The 17258-nt window shown below is 39.0% G+C and overlaps 1 protein-coding gene across 1 annotated transcript in view; it reads left to right on the top strand.

Moving 5' to 3' along the window:
• The window catches only part of Adgra3 (adhesion G protein-coupled receptor A3), a 72996-nt gene that overhangs the window by 42204 nt on the left and 13534 nt on the right, over positions 1 to 17258 (top strand). Inside the window, exons 12-14 of the mRNA XM_013008895.1 lie at positions 1829 to 2032; positions 9018 to 9231; positions 9428 to 9636. Coding sequence (XP_012864349.1) covers positions 1829 to 2032; positions 9018 to 9231; positions 9428 to 9636 — 627 coding nt within the window. The remainder of the gene's footprint in view (positions 1 to 1828; positions 2033 to 9017; positions 9232 to 9427; positions 9637 to 17258) is intronic.

The raw sequence follows: 17258 nt of genomic DNA, 5'->3' as shown, positions 1-17258 counted from the left end.
TGTCTGAGTTGTTTGGTTTGTGGTTGTTTTACGGTTTGTGTTCAGGACCTCAAGCTCTGAGTTGTTCCCTCATGGATGACACGCTACCATTTGAGCCATGCCTCTAGTCTGTTTTCTTTTTTACTGGTTAATTGGAGATGGAGTCTCTCAGACTTTTTGGCCCAAGCTGCCTTTGAATTTCTATCCTCCAGGTCTTACAGACAGGAGACTAGGAGCCTGACAATCTGTGTGTGTGTGTGTGTGTGTGTGTGTGTGTGTGTGTGTGTGTGTGTGTGTGTGTGTCTTTGATAAAAGATGCACACTAGCCAGGTGCTGGTGGCTCACGCCTGTAATCCTAGCTACTCAGGAGGCTGAGATCTGAGGATCGCGGTTCAAAGCCAGCCCGGGCAAGAGAGACTGTGAGATTCCTATCTCCAATAAACCACCAGAAAACTGGCAGTGGCGCTGTAGCTCAAGTGGTAGAGCGCTCGCCTTGAGCTGAAGAGCTGAGGGACAGGGCCCAAGCCCAGAGTTCAAGCCCCACGACTGACCAAAAAAAAAAAAAAAAAAAGATGCACACTAATTGTGCAATTTGTGAGGCAAAAGCTGATACACATGTTCTTCAAATATGGGAGCCAGTAATCATTTTCTATCATACGAAGTATACCCTCTCATATTTATAAATTTATATTCTGTGTTCCTAATAGGTTTTTAAGTGTTTGCACCAAAATTCACATGCCAGGGGGAACAGGGACAGGGCGGGAAGGAAGACACTGTCCATATACTACTAGGAATACTGGCCTACCTTTAGCACAGGGCTACAGAGAGCCTTAAAAAAAAAACAACTAGAGGCTTTATTTTATCCTTAAAATTTACAGTAAGTCTTGTCCTCTTGCTGTATATGAAAGTGAAGCGTGTCACCTGCCACTTCTTGCACCCTCTCTGGTGTGTCTGTGACAAATGGGAACTGCTGGCGGTCCTCCAGTGTGGGCCTGGCGGCCTTTGGTATTGACAGGTCGTATATTCTGGCAGGTGTCCCATGTTCAGCTCACTCGTAAATTCCTCTAAGCCTGTGGGGCAGGCAGGTGCCATCTCTTCTAGGCAGCTTTAATGATCTAAATTACTATTTTAATCTGTTAATTTCCTGCTATTTGGACCAGCCTCTCTCTCCCCTTCCTTTTCTGAAGTGAAGCTTTGGAGCAAGTCTGTGCAGTGTTTTTATTCTTTGAACCAACTACACAGAGTTAATCTGATCTCACCGTGAACCAAGCAAGTGACTGTGGTGTCCGGTGTTGGGATTTTATTGTGCTGCATGTCCTCATGCTTCCCCTCACGTTCCCTGAACCCTAGGATTAAGGGGTCCACTGGCTTGCCCAGCTCATTTTTCTAAATAAGAGACTGACATTTTTAATTTGTAGATTCCTTCCTGAAAGATAATTTCACAGTATGTTTTTCCACTTAGAAAAATATTGTATCTTTTCTGCATCATTAGGTACTGAAACTAGGGCCTGACATGTGCTAGGCAAAAGCATTCTACCACTCAGGTTTGTATAGCCACAGCCCTCAAATTACTTTTAATTGACTTGAAGTTTAGATCAGACTTTCCAGGTCTTTGTAACTTGCTCTTTCTTCTTCGTTGGCCTTCTTTCCATGTTAGGACATATTTTTGCTTTTGTTTTCTTACTTTTGAAGTATTTTTCAGTTGTCTTCATGCTTTTTGTTTAGTAAGAACTCCAGGTCTCTGCTTTGGCTCATAGGCACATGGTTGCTTTTGAACAGTCTCAGGTAGGAAATGCTTTTCATTTGGATTTGAAATCTCTTCTAACTCCTCTTTGCTTGATTTTTGAAGTATTCACCCAATATTGCTCTGGAAGCCTATGTCATCAAGGCAGCCGGATTCACGGGGATGACCTGCACCGTGTTCCAGAAAGTGGCCACCTCCGACCGCACAGGGCTGGCAGACTACGGGAGGCGGGACCCCGATGGAAACCTAGACAAGCAGCTGAGCTTTAAGTGCAACGTCTCCAACACGTTCCTGAGCCTGGCACTGAAGGTACACCACATTCTCTAGACGTGTAACGCTACCTGGAGTGATGCAAACACTCAGGTCTTTGGCTTGGCTAAAGCACTTAATTGAGGGGTGGGAGAGGTGAGATCGGTGGGGATATTTGCTGTTGATTTAAAGAAAATTTATACTTGGATGAGATATATAATAGCTCTGGGCATTTTTGTTCTTGGGTCCCCTTTTCCCACTTAAAATGACTTTTTATGCATGTAATGATAAAAAAACGGAAATATATTAGTATATATCGGGATATTTTCTTTCATGTAAATGTTGTGTTAAAAATAAAGAATCCTAGCTTTGAGACATTAAAACATTTTCATGGGTCTCGGAGCTATTACAGACCCTTGGCAACATGCCGGCTGTTGCACTGTTGTTAACGGAGAAATCAGGCCTAAGGCTGAGCATTGAATCAGGCAGGCAGTATATCAGGGCATTTGGCAAAGTGCAAGTATATGTCTCTCTCTCTCTCTCTTTTTCTCTCTCTCTCTCACTGTCTCACTCACACACACACACACATACACACACACACACCCATACACGTATAAAGAGAAGTCATTTGAATTTGATGGACTTATAAAGTTGGGGTATAATAATGTGTTTCATTAAACCACACAAAGTATTGGGAATGCAAACCCCAGTATGCTAATGGACACACAGCTTTTCATTAAGTTTGTGTGGCATTGGCTATCGTGTTCTCTGTATTGCAACCACACAGCTTTTTTTTGTATGTTTTTTATTGTAAAAATGCTGTACAGAGGGGGTTACAGTTCCATGAGCAAGGAAATGAGTACATTTCCTACCAAGAGTATTCCAGTTTTTTTAATGGCTGCATAGTAGTAATTGATCCAAGTGTCTATTAGGTGTTGATGCCCCATAGTATCAAATGAATAGATTATTGTATTTTGGTTTATTTTACCTTGGTGTTGCCTCATCAGGAGAGCTAATTTGCTAAATTTAGAAATATTTCATTTTCCTGAGATAATATGAACTATCATTACGGTGTCTTCTGAGGGTAACTGACCCAACGATTGGCAGCTTTGTCTGCTCATCATAGTCCTGTGAGCTGAATTGATTCACCCAGCCTCTCACTTGTAGTCCTGCTCACCACTCTCATTCTGTTCTGTGAAACTCGATAGTTCAAAGGCCATAGAGACAGCAACTTGCTGAAGCCCTAGAGAGAAATGGTTGTATTTTGAGGTACACCAAAAATTGATGAACCTTCTAGCTTAGATGACCGTGGCTGATAGAGACTGAAAATGATGAAGTCCAATCAGGGGTGGCTCACACCGGTCATACTAGCTGCTCAGGAGGCTGAGATCTGAGAATCATGGCTCCAAGCCAGCCCAGTCAGAAAAGTCCCCATGCGTCTTTTATTTCCATTTAACCACTCAAAAACCGGAAGTGGTATTATGTCTCAAAGTGATAGATCAGTAGCCTTGAGCACAAAGAGGCTAAGGGACAGCACCCAGGCCCTGAGTTCAAGCCACACAACTGATCTCCCGCCCCCCCCCAAAAAAGGTGATGAAACCCTATATTTTATGTATTCACACCCCTCTATGCAAGGAGCTTTTACTGGCTATTATCAAAAGCGTTAAATGGACATTGCCAGATTTGCCAATTTCACACTATTCTTTTAAGATCATTGCCTGGCCAGAGAGCAAGGTTTTGTTACATTGTCATTCAAGCCTCATGGGGGACACTATTAATGCAGTGGATGAAGATAGGCCATACCCTCCATGACATAAAATTAGCTGATGATTTTAATGTCAACAGTGCAACTTAAGATTTTTATCACTTTTAACAGAGATCTGTCTTCAAATTTTAAACTTTATGTTAGGGCAGGTTTTATTCCTTCTGTGCTACTTTATTAATCCTTTGAATATGCCATTTCAACAATACCCAAGAATTGATTGCACTAGTTTTAAATAGGGATATGTGCTAACATATGAAATCAGATCCATAAAAATGATTTCTTTAGCCAGGTGCCAGTAGCTCATGCCTATAATCCTTGCTCTTCAGAAGGCTGAGATATGATGCACATGGTTTGAAGCCATCCCTGAGCATGAAAGTTGGTGAGATTCTTATCTCCAGTTAGCCACCAGAAAGGCCAGAAGTGGCCAGACTTGAGTGAAATATCTTAGGCAGAATACCCAGGCTTCCTGGGTATGTTTGGAATCTGTGTCTATCAGCATGCTATACAATCTGGCTGAAATTCCTACTCTGTATAGATGCTGCATGACTAACAGTGGGAGACATCACCCCCCTCCAAAAAAAAACTCCCTGTACATTGGAAATATCCTCAGTTAAAAGTTCTGAATATGTATGAACTACTGAGCATAATAACCAAATAGCATATACGGACCTCTACTGCTGGTTGTTGACACACCTCAACTTAGCTGACCAGGTGCCAGGCTGGTTGATCTCTACACACAAATAACTAGAACGTACCAAGGATGGATGGATGGATGGATGGCTGGATGGATGGAAAGCTAGGCAGGCATGGATAAATTCAGTGTTTTAAATCCAGTGATTTTCGTTAAAACAGGGATACAGGAGGACCCATTGCAACAATGAGATGTACAAGTCATTATGTGGAAAAACGAACTTTACAACTTTGATGGGGGAGGAGGATGCAAAGGGATAGGAAGGGGAAAATAGAGGAGGTTACAATGCTTGATAAGAAATGTACTCATTATCTTGCCCATGTAATAGTAACTCCTCTGTATAGTATTTTCACACTAAAAAAAATACGTTTATAAAAAAATCCAGTGAATTTGACTTATTCTGATTTTTTTCTTTTTTTTAATTTAAATTTTAATGTAAAGGTGATGTACAGAGGGGTTACAGACTCATTCTAATTATAGTGCCAGAATTCTACAGACATGAACAATGTGAGAGTTGTGCAAATTTTAATGTGTTAGTGACAGATTGGAGGAAGTCCACCTCCATCAGGCAAATTGGTATAAATAGAGATAAAGCAGTTCTGTTTGAAGTAATACCCATTATGCCAGTTTATTTTTTAGCTTCATGTCATTGTAAACAGCAAACTGTACATGAATTTAACAAATTTATAGAGCTGCCTGGTAAGATTCCTTTCATATGTGTTCATACTTGAGCAATTTCAGGATTAAAACTAATACCAAAAAGGAAGCAGAGAAGTCAGGGCGTGATGAAGTTTCAGCTCTTGTTGGAAAGTCAGTAGCTTCAGGGATTTCCTTTTTTCCCATCACCCACATAACCATCCTCTATCGCCCACAAAATCACTACCCCAATTCTGTAGCCTTTTGTGCTTTCATAGCCATGGGGCATCTGATCCTCACCACCATTTGTTCCACAGGTTATCAGTGAGATGCAGATTCAACAGGATGGACAGTATCCATCAGCTACTAAATGATAAGACCAGGCCCTGAACTCTGCTTATCTCACACCTCCTGTTCTTTTTCTTATGGTGCACAGTCCTCCTATTGTAAATATTCCTAAAGAATCTGTTTTGATTATAGCAGGTTTTGATCTCAGGGCTTTATACTTTGTACTTTATACTTTGCTAGGCAGGTACTCTGCCATTTTGAGCTTTCAGAGAATCTTGCAAGAAGACTCTCTAGTTTTGTCGCTTCAGTTTGTATCTGTATCTATGTTATGGATGTAATACATATGTTTTAAAATAAATACATAGTTAAATGTGGTTATTATATCATCGTATAGATGATGGTAACTTTGCATGCATTGGACATCCTCTTTCCATCCAGAGGATCTGTCATTGCTGTTTAGTAATAGTCTTTATTCATTTAAAAGATAAAGGAGGGGGTAACAATGCTTGATAGGAAATGTACTCATTACCTTACTCATGTAACTGTAACCCCTCTGTACAGTATCTTTACAATAAAAATATATTTTAAAAAGATATATTAGAAGCCATAAGGTAGTTGTACAAACGAGTTGCCATTTAACAAAGCAGCTTACAAATACAGTGCATCTTGATCAACATCCTCATCCATCCCTCTTCTATCCTCCCGTTCCTTTATTCCTCTTAATTTTGTAGGCTATATATTGGATTCTTGTCTGCATTTTTGCCCTCTTCTCTTCATTTGTCGACCCTTTTCCCTTGACCTCACCATACCTCTTTTTTTTTTGGGGGTGATGGGAGGAGGCCTGAACTCTGGCCCTGGGTGCTTTTATCCCTCAGCTCTTCAGCTCAAGGCTAGCTAGCGCTCTACCACTTAAGCCACAGTGCCACTTCCAGCTTTTTCTGCCTTATGGTCCTGAGGAATAGAACCCAGGGCCTCATGCATGCAAGGCAAGCACTCTACCATTGAGCTACATTCCCAGCCCTCACCACACCTCTTTTGAGTACCCCCATCCTGGTATTTTGTTTTACAGATCTTTGCTTTTGACTTTGTAAGAAATTATACTGTTTGTGATCTCCCTGGAATCTACCATATTTCAGTTAATAAATTGTTTATACTTGTGTACCATCCATTGTATTTTACATGAGTTTGTAAGTGAAGTCTAGCTTCTACATGTAAGAGAAAACATGGATCCTTTGTTTCTCTGATCCTGACTTACCTTAACATAATTTTTTCCCAAGTCTTAACATTTCTTGACAATGGTACAATATCATTGTTTCTAGTGGATGAGTAAAATTCCATTGTGTAAATATATTACACTTTCTTGATCCATTTGTCCAATGAGGCACATCTGAGCTAATTTCATACCTTGACTATAGTGAATAGTACTGCAGTAAACATGGTTGTACTGGTGGCTTTACTGTATCCTGGCTTGTAATATTTTGGATAAATTCCCTGGAGTGGAATTGTTGGATCATAGGGTAGCTTTGTGTAAGTAGGCATGCATCTTTCACTTCTCCACGTTCTAGGGTATTTGTTTATTACTGTCTTGGAATTTAAAGTGTAAACTCAGGCTTTTTATGGACTTAAATATTATTTTATTTAGCTCTCTTTCTGTCTCTCCCTGCTTTTTTTTGGTCTAGTCCCTGGACTTGAACTTGGGGCCAAGGCACTGTTCCTGAGCTTTATGTGTTCAAGGCTAGCACTGTACACTTGAGCCATATACTTAGCTCTCTCTTCAAAAAACATACAATGTGGTAACACTGATCAAGATGCATTGTGCTCATAAACTGACATGTTGAGATGAAACTCCACCATAGAAGTACTTAAAGCTAGTTTAAAATTAATGAAAAATAGAATAAATAAAAAATTAATATATTTTTAAGAGTAGACTCTACTTCATGTTGTTCAACATCTAAAACTGTGAGGTAATTAAACCACTTTCCTTTCTCTCTTTAAAAACAAAGAAAAAGTTTAGTGTGACTTAAAAAAAATCAATTTAACATGACTAATACTTGCCAAAGGACTAGGAGTTGTTTTCATGAAACTTTGGGGAAAATTACTTGATGAATTTTTTGTCATAATTAATTTAAGTCTCACTGCATTAGGATTTTGAATGTTGGTAGAATTTCCTCTTCTTCATGTGCCTCATTATGTACTTAAGAGAAATTTTATCCTTCATAGAAATTTATTAGGTTAGCGAATGGATTTGTAATAAAGTTTATTTGTGAGAGTAGCAGATAACTTTTAATGCTTTTTCTTAGGCAAAATAATGTCTGCCAAATACTTTCACAGCATTCTTAACATAAAAGTTACACTTCAAGTTCCCAAAAGCATTCATTCAGCAGATATTTATAGATATCTTATAAATTTGATTGTAAGCATAGCAGTTAAGTAATTCTAAAGTCATTCATTAGCTTTAATAGAACGCTTTTTAAAGTAAATATGCCATGCTGACTTGGTTAATTTTGTCAACCAAACTATTTTTAGCAAATACAATGCCAGCAAGCAGTAATTTAGGGGGTCTAAAAGAAGGAGATGGTCTGCAGCCCAAAGTCCTCTTAGACCAGGGAGAGGGAGTAGAACATGCAGAGAGAGGGGATAGAGTGTCACAGATGGGTACTGAGTGTTCTGTGAGTCCAGGAAAGGGGTGAGGCAAGACCCCTGAGTTTATTGCCTGCAAAAGCCAAGACTTTGTAAAGCCCCTCCTGGGGTCCCTCTTTTGTCACTCAGTTCTGCTTTTGCTCTTTCCAGCTGCAGGACCTGTTTTAGACTTACAGCAGAGTAATGAGTAGTAGTGCAGTATAGTCAGGGACCCTGGTCGGTGCCGTGAGGAGGAGAGAGGACCCCAGCATTGGGAAGCTCGCACGGCCTTTGTGAGCTATACACACATTGTTGATTTCTATATTTGTCCTTACTATACTTTGTCATTGTAAAATGGACAGGCCCTTGGTTTATTTAACGATGTCTACTTCAGCAGTGTTCCCTTGTCATGTGGAAATTAACTGTACTGTGAAAGAATCATCTTGCTTACTTCTCAATTTGCTAGAAATAGAGTTTGCACTTCTTTTTTGTTGTTGCTGTTATTGTTTGGGGTTTTTTGTTTTGTTTGTTTTTGGTGCTGGTTCTAGGGCTTGGATTCAGGGCCTAAGTGCTATCCCTGAGCTTCTATGCTCACAACTAGTGCCACAGCTCCACTTCTGGCTTTTTGGTGTTTCTTTGGAAATAAGATTCTTGTGGACTTTCCTGCCTAGGCTGACTTCAAACCAAGATCCTCAGAGCTCAGCCTCCTGAATAGCTAAGATTACGGGCTTGAACCCACCAGTGCCTAGTACCTTTCCTTTTCTTTATTCTTTATCTATGTTGTCCTTGCATTGCTTAAATCTTTCATGTGACTTAATCAGTTGTTTGTATATATGTTTTTACATACATTTTTGGAAAATGTTTTCAATACAATCCAACACATTATTGACAAATAATAATAACAAATGATATAATTAGAAGGATTTCACAACTGTGATGTTGTTCTCTTTTCTACGTATTGATATGATAACGTTTTTGGTTTTTTTTTAGTGATAACCTTTGATGATTTAAAATAGTTGTTCTTGTGTATGTGTGTTTATTTTCAGAATACAGTCATGGAGGCCTCTATTCAGCTGCCTCCTTCCCTCTTCTCACCAAAGCATAAGAGAGAAGTCAAACCAACAGATGACTCCCTCTTTAAGCTTCAGCTCATCGCGTTTCGCAATGGCAAGCTTTTTCCCGCCACTGGAAATTCCACAAACTTGGCAGATGACGGGAAGCGGCGCACAGTGGTCACCCCTGTGATTCTCACCAAAATAGGTTTGTATGAGGCCTCTTACCCAGCAAACTCTGGGCAGCCCATTATTCCTCCAACACTTGTATTTCTTCATTCTTGTTTTAATGAGCCACAGTAACTAAAGATCTTGCTGAGTACCCACTAGTGTCTACATTGACATTTATTGTTATTGTTTATGAACTGTGTTTCAGAAATACCGCTATTTCCCATTTCCTCCAGATGGTGTGAGCATAGATACCCACCACATCCCAGTTAATGTGACTCTGCGTCGAATCGCGCACGGAGCAGATGCCGTAGCAGCCCAGTGGGACTTTGACTTGCTGAATGGACAGGGCGGCTGGAAGTCAGATGGGTGCCGTATCCTCTATTCTGATGAAAACATCACCACGATTCAGTGCTACTCCCTCAGTAACTACGCAGTCTTAATGGTACGGAGTTGTTGCCCATGTGCATGAGCACTCAGGATTGTGGTAATATATATATTTTTTTATCCCTGTGCATAATTAAGCTTCAGATGAAGAATTTAAAATTTTACTCCACATTAATTGTTCCCTATAATTATGTAAAGGATAATCTTTGGTGTATTTCTGGACTTAAAGAGAAACCAAATTACTGCCAAGTGCAATCAATATATGGGATTGTAGCATTAGCATAGGAATTTTGTCAATCAGTTCAGCTTGACTCTGACCTCCTTAAAATAGGACATGGTCTTGAGTTTATGTAAGTCCAGCTCTGTGTTCACAGAATGAGTTAGAAATGTATGGAGTAGACACACCTTTGCAATAGTGTATATAGTGTATTTCCATATTTTCATGCAGTGTACTGGAATAGCTGTACCTCTTATCTGTGAGATATTGTTAGCAGAAGATTTTCCAGTTTGCTCTCTGGAATCTTTCCCTACCTACAACATGTCATCCTAATTGATTCCTTTTGAATTTAGAACGAATGGTGATAACTTTGGGTTTTATGACTGTAAGTAACAATAATGACATAAAGTATACCTTTCAGTTTTAATGTCCATCGGTCTGGTAGTGCTTTCTCTTATTTATTTATTGAAGATACCTACTTATTGTTTTGGCAAATAAGTTGCTAACAGTATAAAAGAAGAGGTCTGTTAAATAATGTTAAGATGATTATTTGATTTCTAAGCAGTTACTGACAAACTTAACTAAACTGCTTGGGTCCTTTTTTGGAGGGGAATCAGTTATTGGGGTCTGAATTCAGGGCCTTAAGATGCTTGGCAATTGCTCTACTACTTGCACCATGCCGTCATCCATGTTTACTTTATTTTTCAAGTAGATTCTTGAGCTTTTGTCCAGAACCAACCTCAGATGTGATCCTTCCACCTAGAGCCATCTTGCATAGTTAGGATTAGAGGTATACATCACAATACCTGGCTTACTGATTGAGGCAGGATCTTCCTAACTTTTTTTGCCTGAGATTGTAATCTCACATCACAATTCTCCCAATCTTTGCCTTTCAAATAGCTGGGATTATAGGCTAGGATTACAGAAACACAAAAAGGATTTAAAGCAACAAAAAAGGATAAATGATGCCTCCAAGATAGCAACTCCATATGAATAAACTCTAATGGTAGTGAAACTGATAAAATCTCAAAAGAATTTTCTTAAAAATTATTGTAAGAATGATCATGGACAAGGCATTAGTGGCTCATGCCTATAATCTAGCTACTCAGGAGGCTGAGGTCTGAGGATCACGGTTTGAAGCCGGCCCAGGTAGGAAAGTCCATGAGACTCTTATCTCCAATTAACCACCAGAAAACCAGAAGTAGTGCTTGGCTCAAAGTGGCAGAGCTGTAGCCTTGAGTGAGTGAAACAGCTCAAGGACAGCATCTAGGCCCTGAGTTCAAGCCCCATATCTGACCTCCCCAAAAAAGAATAAAGAGTGATAAAGAACAATCGCTGAATTGGCCACTATGGCTCATATTGGTAATTCTCCTACTCAGTTTAAAAATAGCCAGGACAGAAAAATCCACAAAATTCAAAGATTTGGATTTTTTTTAGTGATGTTTCAGAGGTTTTATTTGTTCTTAGCATTTCTTCTCTTTTCTCCTTGCCATCAGATGTTGTAATTTATCTGCCTGGTGTTTAATCCCTGATAACTGTCTTCTTTTTTACCCAGCCCATTGGTGAGGCATTCAGCTGAGTATTTTTATTTGATGTATTTATTTAGCTTTCCATTTCCAGGATTTCAGTTTGATCTTCAGGATTCTATATCTTTATTCATTTTTTTTTCCTGTCCAGAATTGTTTTTCTTATTTGTGTACTCACACTATCACTAGTTTTTTTCACTCACCACTGTACTGTTTAAACCATGCCTCTAGTCCACCTTTTCTGTCTGTTAATTGGAAATACAGTCTTGAGGATTTTTCTGTCCTGGGGTTTGTTTCAAACTGAGTGGTAAGATGATTGATATGAGTCACTGGTGTCTGAATTGATGAATATTCTTACAATAATTTTTAAAAATTCTTTTGAGATTTCATCCACTTCACTATAATCAGAGTTTATTTGTGTGGGGTTGCTGTCTTAGAAGCATTATCTTGCCTTGTTGTTGTTGTTGTTTTTAATCTTTCTTGTGCTTCTGCATTGGGATTGCCATACCAAGGCCAAGTTACTCATCTTGAAGATTTTCATCTCCTGCAGTCTTTGAGCTGAAGTACTCTCCATGTTCAGGCAAGACGGGACATAGCAGGGCTGATGTGCAGCTTCTCTGTGCTGGTCTTAGATTACAGCTCAGTAGCCAGGCATTGGTACCTGGGCTCAGGCACCAGGCCTAATCACAGTACTATTTAGAGACAATCCGGCGGAAGTCTCTTGTAGTTAATACTGTTCATATTAATACTATATGATGTGACCATGACAGAAAGATCAGGTTTCCACTCCTGTGCTGCGTTTACATTATAAACTCCCTTCTTGGTGTACTCGGAGCCATTGGTATCCACAAAGAATTTTGCAGCTTATGTGTTGAGCAGTTTCCCAACCCATTGTCTTTAAAGGACAGCAAGCATCCAGACATGGGTCGATGCCTACCCCAAGGGTTTGAGGGTGTAGGGAAGAAACAAAGTAATAGCTTGTGGATTGGAGATGGAGTTTTTAGGGAATCAGACCTTCTGCTTGCTGGTCTGCTGAATAGATAGGAATACAGATTATTCATTTGGTGACCTCACATTTTATACAGCAGCAAACAACTTATGTATCCTATTTGACCCAGTTGATGATAGGTGAATTCTTCTAGAAGTTAGACCCTTACCCTTTAATTGTTGATAGTTATGAGTCTCTTCATGTCTGGCTTTTTTTGGGGGGGGGGGTTCATGGGGCTTGAACTCTAGGCCTGGGCTCTGTCCCTGAGCTTTTCAGCTCAAGGCTAACGCTCTACCACTTGAGCCATAGCACCACTCTGGTTTTCTGGTGGTTAATTGGAGATCAGAGTCTCACGGAGTTTCCTGCCTGGTCTGGTTTTGAAGCATGATCCTCAGATCTCAGCCTCCTGAGAGGCTACAGGCGTGAGCCACAGGCGCCTGGCCATGTCTGGCTTTTTTAAGTACATATTTTATTATTTAGTTGCCTTTATATTAAAGCATGAAACATTAAAGTTTGAAGCATTTTCTTTCTCAGTTTATATGTGTTTTCTCATTGAATTTTTGAATAAAGAATAATCTGAAACTGGTATGTTGAAATAGACCGTGGAGTAGCAATGCTGTCTAAGATGCCTATAAAAGTTAACCAGGAGAAAGTTGAGCAAAGTAAATGAAACACAAAAATGGCATTTTTATAAGCTTCTCTGTGATACTGTACTATACTAAACTTATATTCTTACTTAATCTAATGCCAGTTTAAACATTGTTTTTGAACTTCCTAGCTGTTCTTCTAAACTATTAAAATTAGTATAATCCTTTTCTAGAAGGAATAAGCCATTCTTTTATCTTTCAGATGTTTTAATCTTTTAAAAAATGAAATACAGTTTTCTGAAGGTAAAATACAGTGGTATTTTTTTCCTATTTATTTTCAAAGAACATCTTGTTTTCCCTGATGTAACTGTGCCACCTAGAGGCAGAAGAATGAACTATCTCAGAAATTGTTGAGTAAGAATAAAGTTGGTATAAGGGATTTTGGAGTTACTTTAAAAAAAAAAAAGGCAAAGTGAATGAAATTACTCACACTTATGTTTAAAGGGATAGCTCAATTGTATGCTTCCCTGGCATGTCTGAGACCCTGGGTTGTACACTCAGCACTACAAAAATAAAATTAAGGCCACTTTTCAATAAAGCAATGTCTAGAGTAGAAGTGTCTTTACAAAATTGAAACTCTGCATCTTCCTCTGAACTCCTTATCATAAAAATAAAATATTATTTCTTTTCTTGAGTACCATCTTAATACATTGTTTTACGTAGAAGTCTAAATGTCTTTCTTGGGAAATATTCTGTATATGTTTTCTTGATGTGGTTTTAGATTGATTGCTATGAAGATAAACAGTTATGTGTTTCATTCTCTTTTCTCATTCCCTTTACCAAGACATAAGAAACTAACACACACTTGTTTATTCTCCTTTGTCTAGTGATGATTTTATGTTTGCTCAAGGTTAGTGTGCTAAGTGAAGGCAAACTTCATTTATGCTATGACTTCATGCCAGCAGTGTTTAACTTTTAAATAGCATATTCTCTCCGATCAAATGTTTTAAATTATTTCTGCACATTCATGTACAATGATAATTTGAACTCTCACCCTCTATCATCACAGTTTGTGTGAATTGAAACAAAATGAATATATATCCTATTTTTCCCCATTATACCAAATTTTGCATGTTTTTTCCCATGGGTCAAATATTTTATTTTTATATTTTACATAGAATTTTAACTAGGTGATGATGATTATATGTGTAAATATGTATATATACATGCATATATTATTTTTATAATTTTTGACTGGTACTGTTGTTTGAACACATTACATTATATTTGCCCCACTGCATGAGCCACATCCTCCACCCTTTATGTTTTTGTGTCAATTATTTTTCAGATAAGATCTTGTTCTTTTTGTCCTGGGCTGGTCTGGATAATGATCCTCATACCTGAATCTCTTTAAGTAGCTGGGATTGTAGGCATGCAGTACCATCTAGCCCTGATAATATATATGGAAGAGGCTGATGACAGTGGAGGTGGTAGTTAATTGTAACCAACCCTATGTGTCAGGTACTCATGGTACCTATATATATATACAGTGACTGACTGATTTGGACCTCAAAACAAGCTTAGGAGGTATATTTAGTACCACATCATCACCCTCAGGCGTAGGTATAGAATGGAGGTGTGGAGTGGTTAAGTGATATTCCTGAGAAGCTAGTTGGGTTTCACTGGGATTTGAATTTGGACAAGCTAGTTCCAAATCCTGTGTTCTTGACTACTCTGCTCAGTTTCCTTTCTCAAATCTCCTAGCAATATAAATACAAAAGAGCTTCCTTTTCCTTTTAGTTTCTTTGCCTTTCAGTGTTACTTTATGTTTCTACCATAGTTCTATATTTCTCTGTTCTGTTTGTTCTCAGTAGTAGGATAAATTTTCCTGATGTGATACACACATTTAGCCAACACCAACCTCAAGATTTATCCCCACACTTAGTAGTACTTATGTTTCTTTCTAGTCATTTCCCATCCACTGTCTCAAGAAGTGCCCGCCCTTCTATTTTGTGAGGATAGAGAAAAACTTTTCTTGTTCTTCACTTGATACAAGTGAAATGTACAGTACTCTCCATGCCTAGTTTCTTTCTGGTTACAGCTGTGGGAGTTATCTTTTGTCTTTGCATGTAGCAACAGTATGCCTTTTCATTGTTGTGAAGCATGCCAGTGGATAAAAACACCTGAATCTGTTTGTTGTGTTGTTAGTGGACTTTTAGTTATCCAGGAAAATGTTACACGTGTTCACATGCATGTTTTTGATGAGCATGCATGGTTAGGAGTAAAGTTGCTGGATTGTAGACCAGTATGTGTTCAGCTTCAAGAACTAGTGTCACAGAGCTGACCAAGTGCTCATCACTGGTATGCACTCTCACCCATAATGACCATGCCAGTTGCTCCAGGTTCTGGCCAATCCTCAGTCTTTGTGATGAGTATTTGTGTGGTGGAATTCGGACATGTGGCCATGGTTCTAGTGTGCATTCAGTGGCAACTGAAGGTGTTAGCATCTGTGTATTTCTTACTGTGAAGCTCACAGTGAATCTTGCCTATTTTTGGGTTTGTTGTGTAGAGATTCTTGATAAAAAGTTCTGAACATGAGCTGCTTGCTGAATCCGTGCACTGCGGTTGTCTTCGCAGTCTATGGCTTGCCTCTTTCTCTCTTGAGCCTATTTATGAACAGAGTGGCTTAGTGTTTCTGAGGTCTAATTTCTTAGACTTAGGTTTTGTGTTTTTTATAGGTAGAGTTCACATTCTATTGAAGGAATCTTAGCTTGTTTCTGATAAGCTCATGAGAATCTCCTTCCTTCCTTGCCTCAAGGCTTTGTAGTGTCTTTTGCCTCTTACATTTAGGTCTATAATTCAGCAAACACTGACTTTGTGTTTAGTATGAAAAGTAAGAGCTTCAAAAAAATCTTTAAATGATTCTTGGAACCTGACCTGTTCTCTAAAACACTTCTGATTTCAGATCAGTTTCGCATTTAATTTTATTGGTATTCTTGGATTGCATCCCTTATTCTGATTCCAATGAATTGAGATAATTGTTGATCTTAGATATTCTTGTTATTGGTATAGTGATAGTGAGTAATTTCAAACTTCCCTGGGCTTTATGTTTACAGTCCTTGGGCTAGAAGTCCCTCTCCTTGCTCTGTCAAAAATAGGCTTCCAAACCTCTCCTCTCCTTTATTTGGATCTTTAATATGACTGATCACCCTGTGACATTTCCCACATTTGGGAGTTTTCATTTTTTTTTGACATCGGTACAGTTTGCCCCTGTGGAGAACAGAGCTTTTCACTTCCTGCTTTATTTATTTTCGTTAATTCTGGGCCATCTAGACACATGACCAAAATCAGCATTAGGCTGTGGTGGAGAGCGAGTCCGGGGTAGGGAGTTCTCCTGTTTTCCTGATGGCCACGCTGCTAATATAAACAAAAGGGCTACCCTTTCCATTTACAGTGTCTCTTTTGGCACAGCTTTTGTGCAACATGTTTAGCAGTTTTTAAAATCAAGGCAGAGCCTATGTTTGCTTGCCATTGAAATTGAGAATAATATGATTTAGATATCTGCTTTATCTTTTGTTGTAGATCTTGAACATGTCTGCTATGTTAATATCTTAATCTTCTCAATTGCCTGAAATACTCATCTATTTTTTTAATGTTGCTCAATCTACTCAGTTGCTGGGTTTTTCCTTCCTTTCTTTTTTTAAATGAAAAGTTAAAATTGATTTATAATTTTCCATGGTTATGATTTGAGTGATTAGTATGTACCTGCAAAATGAAATTTGTCTCTTGATCAGCAAATGCTGAAGCATTTTCTATTTGGCTCTCTGCATGGTATGCTAGGCATGTGCTCAGCAGGTGTTCGAGGTATGTCTTCAGCAGGTGTTCTAGATGTGTCTTCAGTGGGTGTTCTAGGTGTGTCTTCAGCAGGTGTTCTAGGTGTGTCTTCAGCAGGTATTCTAGGTGTGTCTTGGAAGGAGTGGTGCCCCCTGTAACTGTGGCCCCATAGCCTCTTTCTCATTCTGTATCACATGGGCTTGACTTTTGAAAAAGTCTGGGGGAGGGGCATTCAAACTTGAACCTTATCAAAGTAGAACTGTGATGTTTTATTAGTTAATATTCTGCTTAGGCAGGTTTTGTTACACTCTGCCCAGGAGGGTACATTTCCATATTCTTTCTGCTCTCTCTGAGCCCTATGAGATGACTTGACTTGAGAGGCACTGGCCCGCAGTCCCTTAGTCTTCTCCAGACTCTTGAGACAGGCAGTGCACGAAAATAGTCTGAAGGTGAAGTCCCAGATATTGAAAGCTCATCCTCACGTATGAATTCAATACTGCCGCAGCAGCTTTTTATAGAAATCCAGGA

This window comes from Dipodomys ordii, unplaced genomic scaffold (assembly GCF_000151885.1).
Source record: "Dipodomys ordii isolate 6190 unplaced genomic scaffold, Dord_2.0 Scaffold8, whole genome shotgun sequence".
NCBI lineage: Eukaryota > Metazoa > Chordata > Mammalia > Rodentia > Heteromyidae > Dipodomys > Dipodomys ordii.
The sequence above is the reverse complement of the archived record's forward strand: the minus strand, read 5'-3'. Positions and strand labels throughout refer to the sequence as shown.